Raw genomic sequence first — 14,492 nt, 5'->3', positions numbered from 1 at the left:
ATTTATTCCAATAGATCCTAACCATGCTTAAAATGAAACGAAAAAATCACTTCTCCACTAAGAAATAAAACAAAACACACCAAAAAAAAAAACCAAAAAAAAGTTGAAAAGATCATTACTCTATTAGTCATTCGTTTCAATCAGAATTATAATTAATAGTCAATAAAATCTTCATCAACAACAACATCAAGTACGCTAGTACCAACGTTCTTCACCACTTCTTCTTCACCTTCAAGAGGCATCTTGTATCTACACTGAGGACACGAGGCGTGAATCTTCAACCACTTCTTCACACACTCCAAGTGATACTTGTGTTTACATGGCAACTCCGCAGCCACCTCACCTTTACCCCATTCCTCCAAACATATCACACACTCTCCTTTCTCCACGACCGCTACACTTGGCAACATCTCTATCGTCCATCTCGACGCCGGCGGTCTCCCGTTTTCAATGTCACGGAAGCGACGAGATCCATATCCTCCCGTTATAACTGTAAATGCTGCAACTTCACCGAAGAAATCCTCTTGGTCGCTGCCGATTTGGAGTAAATCATCAGCCATAAGACCGCATCGTCGGCAGTAGATAAACCCGTCGTCTCCTTCGTCAAAGGCGTCGTTTTCGCACTCGTTACAGATCATCGTCGTATCTATCTCGTACTTGTAAGAATGTTAGAAAGAAAGGGAAGAAACTTTGTGAGCGTGAAAAGAAACCCTAGACCAGGTAGGTGAAGAAACAAGTAGACGAAGAGGGTGAATGAGGAAAAATATTATAATTAGGGGTTTAAATATGGGGAAATTGCAAAAATATATAATGTAAACCATGGAGGGGTTGGTAGAGATTTCCATATATTCTCCAATTCTCTCTATATTGCTTATTTCATATGTAGTAGTATGTTTTATGGTGAGGATCAATTTTCCATTTATTGGATGACGTATTTGGAAATTGACGAATAACGTAAAAATAGTCAATGCCAATTAATAAATAAAGCAATTTTGGATTCCAAATTCCCGATATACGTATATATTTTGTTGATTGATCACTCCCTTTATCATAACAAAAACTTTGTCTTTCACACTTCAACAAACCTTCAGATTACATTAATGGACATACATACATAACTTTGACACCTCATACGATAAGATTGTTGGAATAGATTGTGATGAGAACAAAAGTGATAACGTGGACATGAAGGTTCAAGGTTGAGCGTTGGTTCGTTCACTTTGATAAAAAAAAGTTGAGTATTTTATTTTCTTTTTATAATTGCAAGTAAAGTTAGTTTGTGTCGTCGTATCTATAAATGGCAATTCACCATTTCTTAGCAGTAAAAATCATGATTGATTCCATTTTCATCGCTGATTTGATTTCCTATAAATCTGATAAGCAAAACAAAAATCTAATCTCAACTCGCCACCATTAAGAAATTAAAGGATATCACATAAATAGATTGGTGATCATAACGTACGTGTTGATACGTATAATTATTTTTGATATTGGTAAGTGGTTGCTACTTGTAAATCTTTTTTAACCCAATGGTAAAAAGAAATTGCTAATCACATACAATATAATGATCATTTTTTGGTAGTTTTTTTTTCTCTTCTGTTGGACAAAAAAGGTTGAGAACGAGAATCAAGCACGTATGCTGTAGGGTCGAGCTTAAAATGCTACCATTCATATGTCGACTATTACAACTAATACGCATATTTAATAAATTCCATTACACAATTTCCTTGATTGACAGATACATGGATTTTATGTTTGAGTTTATTTAATTCTCCTTATGTATTTGACGAATATAATACACATTACAATTATTTGATATAATGATATGTATTATATCACACAAGATACGACGAGCCTATGAATTTTCTAATATTTATGCACCTAAATTATAGAGTGTACGTCAAATCATTACATGAAATATTAATATATTTAACAGAAGTAACCCAACTCGATGGTCTTTGTCAATATCTCCCCATGCAACAAAATACGTACATCCCTCGTGCTTCCAATTTTTTGTATTTTTGTTCCTCGAGTGAAAGTACTAGTCAAGTATTTTCTTTTAATTATGCGCATTTACTTCTTCTTCGTCATTAATTTGTCAATCGTATGATGGATTAATAAGTTTATATCTTTATACAATGTATTATTTTTATTTCAAATTTTCAAAACATGCTAAATTGCTAATCAGATCACTTTTGGCTTAATTAAGACAGCCCTTTAACAAACACACACAAAAAGAAATGACGAACTTTTGGTTTTAAGAGCAACGTATTGAAGGACTGGGACATGAATTGCCGTGCTCACACTTATGGAGGCCTAGGGCAAATTTTTTGACTTTTGTATATTTATTAGTAAATTATTTTAATGTTAAACAAAAATGAAATGCTAATAACAAAACCAATAATATGAAAATAAAACTAAAATCATTTTTTTTAACTCACAATGTTCTATAGTAATTACTAATTATCCACATGTACTACTTTTAGTTATTCTTTGTTTAAATACTTTTATTTACTTATGTTGTTATATATTACTATATTAGCAAGGAATTTATTTTCAAGATAAAGAAAATCTTAATAAATCTTAAAGTATTTAAAAATATATAATTTCTAGCGAAAAGTTTCCATTAATAAAACGATAAAATACAATATATTAAGTTAAACTAAATATAAGCTTATATATTTTTTATATAAAATGTGGCCTAAAATTTTAATATTTTTTATGGTGGCTCGGGGCATATGCCCTTTTTGCCCAAAGGTAAGCACGGCTCTACGCAAATTAGGCCGGTGCATAAGATATCGTGTTAATAAACTGAATTATATATCGTGCTAGAAAAGAAGTTATAGGAGAAACATAAAATACACTGTAATGCTGTTTAAATCGGCGTCATAATCGTGGTTTTATATGTCGTACGTGCATATAAAACGTAGTGTTTATAAAAGCTTTATGAAGCCTCTTTAGTTGCTAATTCTAGTCTCTTTATAAACAGTAGTGTTAGTTGCTAATTCTAGTCGTTTATAAACAGTACTGTTTATAAAAGCTTTATGAAGCCTCTTTAACCAAAAAAAAAGAGAGCCTAAAGGATAGACCAGAATTTAAGAGATCCAATTGCAAGATGAGTAGTAGTACTAGTTCATATGTATTGATTAAGTCTCAATCGTACTAATACCATGTCATTTTTGCCACTTTAATTCCTTTATTTAGTGGTCGCGGTGTAACATTATAATTCCATTGATTGACAAAGATTCATCATCCAACATTTTTTATCCAAATATATATATATATATATATATATAAATCAGTTCACACACAACTGGCCAAATAACTCTCAATGTGGAACCCTCTCACATTGATCAGATCAGAACACTTTAGCTTCAGAGAAAGAAAAGAAAACAGCTATCAAACATTTCGTCTTTGTTTCTCTATTTATACCCTAATTCCACATATCCACAAGCAAGAAAAAAGAAAAAGAAACATTAAGCCACCACAAAGTTTTTTTTTTTTTTTTAATGGTGACATTTACATCATCTTCTTCAACTCCAAAGACATCTTTTGATTTCATGAAGAATAACAACAGTACTCACAGTCTCTATGTTCCTTTCTCTTCTCCTCCTCCTCCTCCTTCTTCTTCTGTTTCCTCTTACTTGAGCATCAAGGAAGATGCTGTTGTCACAACCAAGAAGCTCATGGAACCCAGCAAAACCCTAAGCGTGAGCATGAAACCAAAAGAAGAGGAGCTTGGTGATGAGAAGAAAATTTCGAAGAAAGCTTCTGAAGAACCAGAGATTGGTGTATTTGGAGCTGAGAAGTACTTCAATGGAGACATGGATTCAGACCAAGGCTCTAGTGTTCTGTCTCTGTCTCTGACAAACCCTGAAGTTGAGAGAACCATCGTCCTCGATTCAAAACAGAGCGCAAAGAAATCTACTGGAACTCCTAGTGTCCGGTCTGAATCAAGCTGGAATAGTCAGAGCGTGTTGCTTCAGAACAAATTGGTGAATAGCTGCAACAGTTCCGTGCAGGAGAAGAAGAAGAACAACAGTAGTGGTCAGATTCAAAAGGTGAGTAATACTAAGAAGAGTTTCCTCGCAAATCTGGGGTGTAAATGCGCATGTTCTGATGGTGACTCAGTAGATGTCGACGAGAGCATCTCGGTGAAGAGAAGCTCTGATCCGAATATCTCTGTTTTCACAAAGAGGGAGATCGAGAATCAGATGAGTACTTCTTCTGCCAATATGAAGTCAGACCTGATCAGGATTCAGAAGCAAGAAGAGTTATCGCAGAGGAAGTCACTTGAAGTGTTTGGATCTCCTATAAATATCGAGAAGAAGAGGATTGTTGTTCAACAGAAACTGGCATTGCGTCCATGGGAATCAAGAACAGAGGAGGAAGACCAAAAAAGTGAAGGGAGTGATACAAGCGCGGATCTTTTCGAGATAGAGAGTCTTACAGGGAAACCTAAACCTTTTCTTACTAGGCAAGGAAGTGATCCAGCTTCACCTACGTGTTATGCTCCAAGTGAAGTAAGCGTAGAGTGGAGCATAGTGACAGCAAGTGCAGCAGATTTCTCTGTTATGTCGGAATGTGCAACAAGTCCTGTAAGAAGAAGCAACCGATCTTCTCAGATTCCTCGAATCCCTATCACCGCTAAATCATCAGCACCGCAGAGGCGGAATTCGAGTAGCAGCGGCGGCGGAGGCGGTGGTTTCTTGTTGAGTTGCAAGAGTCATAAATCTGTTAGGGTTTCTGGTGATTTAGAAAGAAGAAGCAGCATGAACAAGACACAACCGAGTTATGTTCCAAGATTCCCGATGGAGACTACTACTAAACCTAAGAGTTTCGAAACACGAAGAAGGATCAGCAACAGCTCCATTACTCATACACAGTCATCTCTTCTGTATAGTCAGTGATTGCATAAAAGTAAAAAGAATTTAATGTCTTATCTCTCTTTATCTGTAATTTCTACTGAGTGAGAAAGATTTGTAAACTTATCTAATGTCTTGTTGAGTTCTTGATCACAATGTCATCTTGCACCTTAGTGAAATTTAGTCAAAGAGTGACAAATGATTACAGAGTGAAGATAACATTTTTCTCAGTGAAAAAACACAGATCTGAAATTCTGCAAAATGAGTAGACAAATTCCAAAATATTGCCCCCACCAAATTTTGCTTTTTTTTGGTTTTTATTGGATTCAGTCTCACGAGAGAGATAGGGGTTTTGTCTTAGCTTCTCAAAGGGTTAAATCAAACGTACAAAGAGTTTGACAGAAAGAGCTATTAATGAGGAAACTTAAATAAATGAAAATGTCGTTTTACCTAACATATCTAAGATCTGGTCCTGAGAAACACATCTAAAGGCCATTGTGTGTGTGAGATAAAAGTAGAGACAAAACCTTAATTGAATTTGTTGAAAATATGAAGTGATGTGAGAGGAAAGAACCAAAGTGCTTGTTTAGACAATAAATGTAATGAAGATGGATGTCTTTGTAGCCTACTCATAAAGGAAAAGATTGTATTTACACCCACAAATGATCTTATCCAGTCCATTGAACCTTCTCCTCCGATCCTTAAGTCAAAATTCTAAAAAGGGCTAATTACATGTCAAGAAAATGAAACCAAGATGATGATCCTAGACATATCAAAGCTAATATATACAGCATGGGGTTTCAGAAACCAAGAGTATATATACAGATCTTGAAGATAAGTATTGTATCCCTTGTCAAAAAGATATGGGGGGTATGATTGAGCCATCACTTATTTTCCTAATAAAAAATTAAATTGAAATCAAATCATCTAACTACTTAAGTTTTCCCACATGTGGAGGAGAAATGAACAACAAAAGCAAGAAGGCAAAAAAAAAAAAAAAATCACTCATCCTTCCTGGTAGGCCGTGATTCAAAGCAACCGCTTGCTCTTATGCTCAAGTGAATAAGGCAAAGTAGGTACCGAGAACCCAATCCCCACATGACAAATAATGACTGAGAGTAGTTCTAGTTTACTTCCATATACTGTTTGTGGTGAAACATTGACTGTCTTAATGTGAAAAGGGGTTACCGAGAAGCATCAGGAGAGGAGAAAAGTCGTATGTGGTCTGCTTGTTACCGAGAATGATACAAAAAAAACCCCAAACATATGGTGCAATATGATGTTTTCACAACAAAATGTTAACAGCACAGCAAATAATGTATAGTTTCTGCAGCTATGTGTTGAGAGAAGGAAATAACGATCATATGAGAATATATCATAACTTGAAAATCAAAGCACTTTTTAGGACACACTCATCACATAGGTAAGAGTCGCAATGCTCTGACTCTGATCTACTAGTAACAATATTTAAAGTTCAACTGTCCCAAGTCAAATCAGTAACTTATGCAGTTTTCTGATATTGGTATGGCAACAGCATGTAAGAAAGACATCCAAGTTTGTTATTGTCGGCATCTCCCAACTTTTAAACTCATAACATAATTCTTTTGGGGAACCAAATCTGCAAATGTTAATTCAGCGCGGGATCTAGAAAATTGAGCGTACAGAGACATCTCTTGCTTAAGATGTGACTTCCCAAAGAAGAGACCTTTTTCAGGTGTAGTAGTAATGCCTAACGGTATGTACTGATTAATATTCATGTTAAACACAGTTTGGAGTTTGGTATGATCAGACAGCAAAGATTGGACTATGTTAATGGCGGGTTGAGCCAGGCCCGTGCAGTAGTGCAACGCATGGGCGACTCGCGAAGGCCCAGATAGCAAGCTATCTTAACGGGCCTTCTCCCTTAAAAAATAGAGTTAATATCGTGTGAGCCGATGGCCCACATATCAGATATTAAACTGATAAGAACAGATACTACACTTGATCTTAGCCAAAAGGCCGAGAAAGGTATGATTTGTTAGATCCATCGACCTTCCCTTATATACACCCATTCCAAGAGCGAGCAATTCTTACTTGAGCGATGTGGGATATAAAAACACCAAAACCTTTTCTTTAGCCTTCGCCTTCGGGACGAATTAATAAAACAATTTAGACATTATTATTAATTAAGTAAGTAATTAACACTGTAATAAAGAAAGAAACAAAGAAGAACAATACATAAATAAATACAGTTTTTTCTCTAAATCGCCACCACCCACCCCGCACACACAGGTTTGGTTTCATGGTGTGAGCTAGATAGAGATCTCAGGTAAAGAGTTCTTTTGTTGTTTCCTTTCTCGAATCTGGTGTTCTTTTCTCTCTCAGTTCTTTGATTCTCTGAAAAATTTCATGAATTCTCTTGTGATTCCAAATCTGCATCTTGAACATGTAAAAAACTTGATTTGGTTTGAACTTTGGCAGTGTGTTTTGGGGATTAGATAATGTTACCGGAGAGAAGAAGTACGGTGGTTTCTTCTACTTCATCATCTTCTTCGTATCTGAATCCATCTGGTCACAATGATAATTCTTTTTTACTTCTTCGAAGAGGCAAAAAGTTTGGTAGGATTGTGAAATTGAAGCTCTCACATTTCTTCTTCTTCTTTCTGTCACTCTTTTTCTTCTCTTGCATCTTCTCTGGCCACAAGCTACTCTTTCATGGTAAGCTTCTAATTACGAAAAAAAGTCTCTTTCTTTTTTTGGTTTTCTCAGTTTTGGAGAATATTAGTTAATCAAACACTCTTGGATTTTGGTGTAGGTTCTGAGTTCTTACCTCATTTTGAGCAAAACCGTAAGCTTACTTTGTCTTAGTTCTCTGTATTTTGTGTTCAAAAAAAGCTATTGTTTATTAACTGGATTCTGATACAGATGCAGCTTACATGAAAAGTCAATTGCTGGTTTCATCGGAGATTAATGTAGGATTAAACAAGTCCAACATCGACAAACCACCCGGAAGCAAGAAGAGAAACAAGCGTATGGATTGTTTAATCTCTACTCATTTCAATCAATTAGCTAATGTTGTTTTTATTGATGATCTATAAGGTAGCGTTTTTGCATATAATTGCAGATTTGCCTTGTGAAGTTACACTTGCTGAATCTGTTGATCACATACTTGAGCCTCAGGATTATTTGAATTTCACGCGGTTTTCGTTAGGCTTTGTAGAGGCTGAGACGTATAATGAGCCTAGGTTTGGAGGGCATCAAACACTCATGGAAAGAGAGAGATCTTACTCTGCAGTAAACCAGACAATTCACTGTGGTTTTGTCAAAGGGAGTAATGCATTTCATCAAGGTACTGGTTTTGATTTGAGCGAAAAGGATAGGGCGTACATGAAGAACTGTGTAGTCTCTGTGTCTTCTTGCATTTTTGGAAGCTCTGATTTTCTAAGGAGACCTGCAAGCAAAAAGGTATAAACTTTATCCCTTAGTAGATAGACACTAGATATTAGCTTATGCATTAGTATTTAGTATTTGTTGCGGTTATCATTAAGTAAAGACTATATGTGGAGGCTCATCATTCATGTGGAGCTCTCATTTTGCTTGTTTGTTTCTTTAGATCAGTGAATTCTCGAAGCGAAATGTGTGCTTCGTGATGTTTGTGGATGAGCAAACACTATCGAAACTTGCTAGTGAAGGGCATGTTCCAGATAAGCAAGGATTTGTTGGTTTGTGGAAAACTGTAGTTGTGAGCAATTTGCCTTATTCTGACATGCGAAAGACTGGAAAGGTTCCGAAATTTCTGTCACATCGCCTTTTTCCTTCTTCTAGGTGAGGTTAGTTGGCTTAGTACTCAATCAGGCTCTGAAGTTTTGAATCACTGACACAATCTTTTTTTACTTATCCCTCATTTCTTGTTTCAGGTATTCCATTTGGTTAGACAGTAAGATGAGACTCACTACAGATCCTATGCTTATAATTGACTTCTTCTTATGGAGAACAAAATCAGAATTCGCAATCTCCAACCATTATGACCGGCACTGTGTTTGGGATGAGGTGTTACAGAACAAACGGCTGAACAAGTACAACCACTCGGCCATTGATGAACAGTTTATGTTCTACCAGTCAGATGGACTTAAGAAATTTGACCCTTCAGATCCTAATTCTCCTCTTCCAAGTTGTAAGTAATCAATCAATCATTAGCTTCTCGCTCACCATACACATTTACTCGTTTTGTTTGTTAATGTTTCTTGAGTGTGATGTCTTGTTGTTGTTGTTAGATGTACCTGAAGGTTCTTTTATTGTAAGAGCCCATACGCCAATGTCAAACCTCTTCGCCTGCCTTTGGTTCAATGAAGTTGATCGGTTTACCTCACGGGATCAGTTGAGTTTTGCATACACATACCTAAAACTTCAGAGACTGAATCCAGATAGACCCTTACGCCTGAACATGTTCAAGGTAAAATAGAGATTGGTTTACCTCACGGTTTCAAATTATGAGTACATAATCATAAAGGGGTCTTAGATCATAAAAAAATGTTGTATTGATCAACCTTGTTTTCATTTCAGGACTGTGAACGTCGAGCATTAACTAAGCTTTTCCACCATCGCGTAGATTAATCGCCTCCTTCACCTCCTGCTAGATTCATTGAGTGAAGATAGTTTTCTACAATTTGAAGGAGATGAAAGATGAAAGAGTAACCTAATTGACATTGTGTATGAGCCAAGATAGAAACTTAGTAAGTTTACACACAATTCACTGCCGATATACCAAAAGAGGCATAACTACTGTACTAGTTGCTGCTTATAAAAGGTTAAGGAGACGCAACAACTAGAGATTAGGATCTCTTTGTTCCCCAAGTTTTGCTGTTTTATATGTATATTCACATCAGTGTCAAATTCGTTTATGGATTTGAATAGTTTAAGAAGTTCACTTAAATCAAACTCGAAGAAACACATGTACCAATTCTGAAAACTTCTATTTGAGAACTTATCATTTTTTATTATTATTTTTTAATCTCGTTGACCATCCAACGGACTATTAGATAAATTTATCTGTAAATAAATCAGACATTGTATTTCGCAAATCTGTGCAAAAGAGACGCAGATTATGCAAGTAAAAGACTCTAAATAAGATAGTAACATGTTACCGATCGACAACAATGGGAATGTAGCTCTCAGATGGTTGAGCCCTCACTTAGCATTCGAGAAGTTGATACCAACACAATGGTGTGTGGCTGATGGAGTGGACGGGAAGCATAAAGTAAATTGGCCTAATTTACTTTAGCCTCGTGGTTAAACCAGCGACCATACGTTCTTCATGTAGCCCTTGCCAAAGACTAGCCTATTCGTCAGCTTGATGTCAAGAACGCCTTCTTACACGGTGACCTTAAAGAGACCGTCTACATGCATCAACCACCTGGTTTCATCGACAATTCTAAACCCGACCATGTGTGCTTGTTCCGACGGTCACTCTATGGCTTAAAGCAGGCCTCCCGGGCTTGGTATACTTGGTTTACTTTAGTAGCTCGACAGGTCGGTTTTCGACAAAACCTCTGCGATAACTCTCTTTTCCTTTATGGTTCTCGTGCTACTAGGGCTTATCTTTTATTGTATGTCGACGACATTATCCTCACAGCCTCATCGCCGGTCTTATTTGACAAGATTGTCTCTCATCTTGCTGCTACGTTTGATCTCACTGATCTCGGGACTTCATCACTTCCTCCGTATTGTCGTCAAGTACAACAAAGTCGATCTTCTTCTCAGCCAACAGAACTTTGCTGCTGACATCCTCAACCGTGCCTCCATGACAAACTGCAATCCATGCAATACTCCAGTTGATACAACCAACAAGCTTGAGGCTACGGTTAATCCTCCGGTCTCTGACCCATCTCTCTATCGCAGCCTTGCAGGTTCCTTGCAGTATTTGACATTTACACGCTTCGACATTGCGTTTGCCGTTCAGCAAGTATGCTTGTTTATGCATGACCCACAGAAGAATCATTTCACTGCTCTAAAACGGATCTTATGCTACATCAAAGGCACCATCTCTCATGGTCTTCAAATTCACAAGTCTTCAACAATATACCTCGTTGCTTACTCTGATGCAGTCTGGGCTGGCTGCCCCAACTCAGGGCGCTCCACATCCGGCTATGCGGTGTTCCTTGGTGACAACCTTATCTTCTTGTCTTCTAAGCGTCAACATACCGTCTCCCGCTCCAGTGCTGAAGCAGAGTATCGCGGTGTCGACAATGCTGTTGCAGAGACAACTTGGCTCCGTAATCTCTTCCTCGATCTTGGTTGTCCCCTCACAAGGCAACACTGGTCTATTGTGACAATGTCTCTGCGGTTTACCTCTCCACCAATCCGGTACAACATCAGCGGGACCAAACATGTGGAGATTGATAGTCACTTTGTCCGTGAAAAAGTAGCCCTTGGTCACATTCGTGTTCTTCATGTACCATCCTCGTTACAGTATGCAGACATCTTCACCAAGGGACTACCCTCTCCATTGTTCACCAATTTTCGAACCAGCCTGAACTTCCGACCTCCTCCCGTTCTGAATGGGGGGGGAGAGTGTTAGTTAGGATACGTCTCATAGATTTGGTTCCTAGAATATCCTTAGTCGTATATCTTCTGTATAGATCATGCTAGAAGCAAAGGAAATATACTCTTGTGATCAATGGAATACTCATCAAGTATTATACACTTACATTAAGGTCATACATAAGCAAATCTCGAAGAAGAAATAAAACTCTTTAATTTTATCTAAAGATTGCTTAATTAGCACCCCTAATATTGGGATCCTTGCACAACTTTTTAATATTACTAAATATTAACTCGCGGTACACCGTGAGATTATATTTTTACTAAATTTATTAATATTTTCAAGTAGTAATTGTTAGTTAATTTTATATGTTTTATTTGATGTTTAAGATTGTATAGTTGTATTTTCATTGTTAATTCTGCGATTTAATCTATGATATATTGCATGTCGATTTATTTTGTTATAGAACTGGTATTAATATCCTTTTATATTATTAAGTTGTACTTGTTTGTTTATAATAATTATGTATTTATAGGTGTCAAACAGGTTGGTCCATATTTTTTTCTTGGACGGCAGCGGGTCAACTCGCTAAGACCGCGGTCGTTAAAGTTATTCCCAAACATATTCCCGGTCTAAATTTATATTAAGTATTCTTTAAAAATTTAGTAGCAACAAAAACAATAACTTATAATATTGATATTTTGTAAATATGTTAATTGCTATACATTAAATTTTCTCACAGATAACTATGTAAAAATATTCTTTATATATAATATATTTATTTTAATCATATATTTGTGGATTTTGGGACGACATGCCAAACCGCTGACGTAATCCGCATAGACTTAACCGTGAGGACAATTTTTTAACGGCCTTAATATTTTGTGTCTATACCCACTCGGTCGTAGTACTATTTAGGATATACATGTGGATTAAGTGTTGTGTTTGCTCATGTTTTGACTAATATAAAGCTTAGTTTGTTATAAGAGATTAATATAAAGCTTAGTTTGTCCAAAAAAAATAATATATAGAATGAGCAATTACGGAAGAGATGTTATTTGTATATTCATCGAAGACAATGGGAGATAGATTGTACACTATGAAGGTTTATTTACCAGATCGTATTAACAAATTCGAGACTTGATTATGTCTCAGAAGTCAGAACAGAAGCTCGAAATTGAAAGTCACATAGTTACGTAAGAAAATATACACCTGATGTAATAGAATTATATGTTGAGAGTGTCTAGTGTTAGACCTGGATTTGAATGTGACTGAATGGTTGAAATATAATTCTTTGTTTCTTATGAAAGTCTTATATATGATTTTCTTTAGAGAGGTAAACAAAGCAGCAATGATAATAGTTAAGATTTTCTGCTTGTGTGTTTCATTTTTTTGGTGTTATGAGTTGTGGTGAATGAGCAGTATTTATAGACTTATAAGGAGATCCTAGGGTTGTAGGTGAGTGATTAGCGATAAACTTGTCGAGAAAGTAGATAATATTTTCAAGATCTCACAATTTCGGAATGTTTGAATAAGATTTAGAAAGCTTATATGGAATATGCGAGTAATATACCAATGATTATGCGAGTATATTGGTTTCCATTTGCTACTAATTCTATAATTTCCAGTTCCCATATAATCAAAATCAAAGATGTAATTAAGATATTTTAGGCTGCAAATGGTGATTAACAAACTGAACCAACTTAATAGGTTGAATAATGATGGGCTGAATAAAAATGAGCTGAACCATCAAAATGAGCCGAAGAAACTGAATGAGCTGAATAAACTGCAGAGAAATAAATTAGTATGCTAAATGGTGACCATTAAGTTGAATAGCTGAATATAAAAATATAATATTAATAATATATCTATAATAGTTTCTGAAATTATATATATTTAAATATAAGAAATAATTTTTTTTATGATTAATATATTATTAATTTTTATTTGGAAATAAATATTTTACCACAAAATATTCCATAAAATAAAATCTAAAGTTGCTGACGAAAACTACGTTGACTTGCACACCATATTTGCTCAGTAATTTGATCGCGGACGATCTTCATATAATTACTCATGGCTATGATTGTTTATGAAAAAGGTGTTTAGCTTATAATTATTTTTTCTAAAGATAGATCGTGATGAGTGATGTATATATAGGATCTGATTTTAGTTTCAATTTTAATCAATAAAAATAGAAATTATTCAAAAGAGTTTAAATTCAGCTGATTTTGTGTACTAGAATATCTTTTATTTGTAACAAATAATGCTAATTTAAATTATTTATTTTAATATTGAACATTAAATAATGTGAAAAATTTGCAAACAAAAAAATATAAGTGAACGATTCGTTTGTTACATATTTCAAAATATATATATATTACAAATATATATATATATATATAATAATTAAATATAATTTAAAAACAGTTTTTTAAACTCACAATCTTTGACTTTCCTCTAGATTATCGAAATAACAATCTAGATTCCATGATTGTTTTGTTAAATGATTTTTTTTAAAAGCCAAAAATATTAATTCAAATATATAAATTGAATAAATATATTTTTTTTTAGTTTCCATCCGGTTCAATCTGTATATCTCCTATTTTGTAGTTGAACAATTTTCAGCCAAAAAGTGTTATTTTCCCGCCACAGGGTGGGACCCAATAAATGTAGGTTGAAAACATATTTATGTTAAATGGTGAATTTTTGGCTGAACAAGGTTGAAAAGTACGTTCAACTCATTCAACCTTGTTGAAAACTACAACCATTTGCAGCCCTAATTTCTATAATCTTAAAATATTAAATGTTGTTTGCTTTGTTTAAATAGCATTGAAGATCAAGATAATTTTGGGAATGTAATACCAGACTCAAGATTTTCGGGTGGATATGGAAAGATTATCCTGATTTTTGCTTTATTCGATTTTTGTTAAGGTCTTAATTACAATGGTATTCTTTGTAAATAACTTTAAACTTTAAGCCTTATTTACTACAACTGCGGTCAAATGTTAATATAGATACACATATATCTTGATTAGCACCCCTAAGGTTGGGATCCTTGCAGCCAAGAGGCGGAATATAGATCATCACGGATCTAGGTTTTCACT

At 35.2% G+C, this 14,492-nt stretch overlaps 2 protein-coding genes and 1 non-coding gene across 7 annotated transcripts; 2 read left to right on the top strand and 1 right to left on the bottom strand.

The window, feature by feature from the left end:
• Positions 1-3,306: 3,306 nt before the first annotated feature.
• LOC104790062 (protein PHYTOCHROME KINASE SUBSTRATE 1) lies at positions 3,307-5,044 on the top strand. Its single transcript, XM_087452874.1, has one exon. It carries the CDS (start codon positions 3,510-3,512, stop codon positions 4,908-4,910), a length of 1,401 nt encoding a protein of 466 aa, XP_087309000.1. The 5' UTR covers positions 3,307-3,509; the 3' UTR covers positions 4,911-5,044.
• Positions 5,045-6,680: 1,636 nt separating this feature from the next.
• LOC147942119 (U2 spliceosomal RNA) lies at positions 6,681-6,876 on the bottom strand. Its single transcript, XR_015560636.1, has one exon. It is a non-coding gene; the product is annotated as a U2 spliceosomal RNA (small nuclear RNA).
• Positions 6,877-6,914: 38 nt separating this feature from the next.
• Positions 6,915-9,847, top strand: LOC104790061 (putative hexosyltransferase MUCI70). Of its 5 annotated transcripts, none has more exons than XR_015560378.1 (9): positions 6,915-7,173; positions 7,326-7,562; positions 7,660-7,692; positions 7,770-7,874; positions 7,969-8,309; positions 8,458-8,674; positions 8,762-9,018; positions 9,119-9,297; positions 9,408-9,847. XR_015560378.1 is itself a non-coding variant. In XM_010515758.3 (9 exons), the coding sequence occupies exons 2-9, from the start codon at positions 7,346-7,348 to the stop codon at positions 9,456-9,458; spliced, it is 1,389 nt and encodes a 462-aa protein (XP_010514060.2). In that variant the 5' UTR covers positions 6,937-7,173; positions 7,326-7,345; the 3' UTR covers positions 9,459-9,847. The 5 variants fall into 5 exon arrangements, 3 of the variants coding, with proteins under 3 accessions (XP_010514060.2, XP_010514059.2, XP_087311969.1); XR_015560379.1 differs by having other exon boundaries at positions 6,937-7,173; positions 7,776-7,874; XM_010515758.3 differs by having other exon boundaries at positions 6,937-7,173; positions 7,776-7,874; positions 8,458-8,669.
• The last annotated feature ends 4,645 nt before the right edge of the window (positions 9,848-14,492 follow it).

This window comes from Camelina sativa, chromosome 6 (genome assembly GCF_030686135.1).
Source record: "Camelina sativa cultivar CO46 ecotype springtype chromosome 6, ASM3068613v1".
In the NCBI taxonomy this organism is placed as follows: Eukaryota; Viridiplantae; Streptophyta; class Magnoliopsida; order Brassicales; family Brassicaceae; genus Camelina; species Camelina sativa.
The sequence above is the reverse complement of the archived record's forward strand: the minus strand, read 5'-3'. Positions and strand labels throughout refer to the sequence as shown.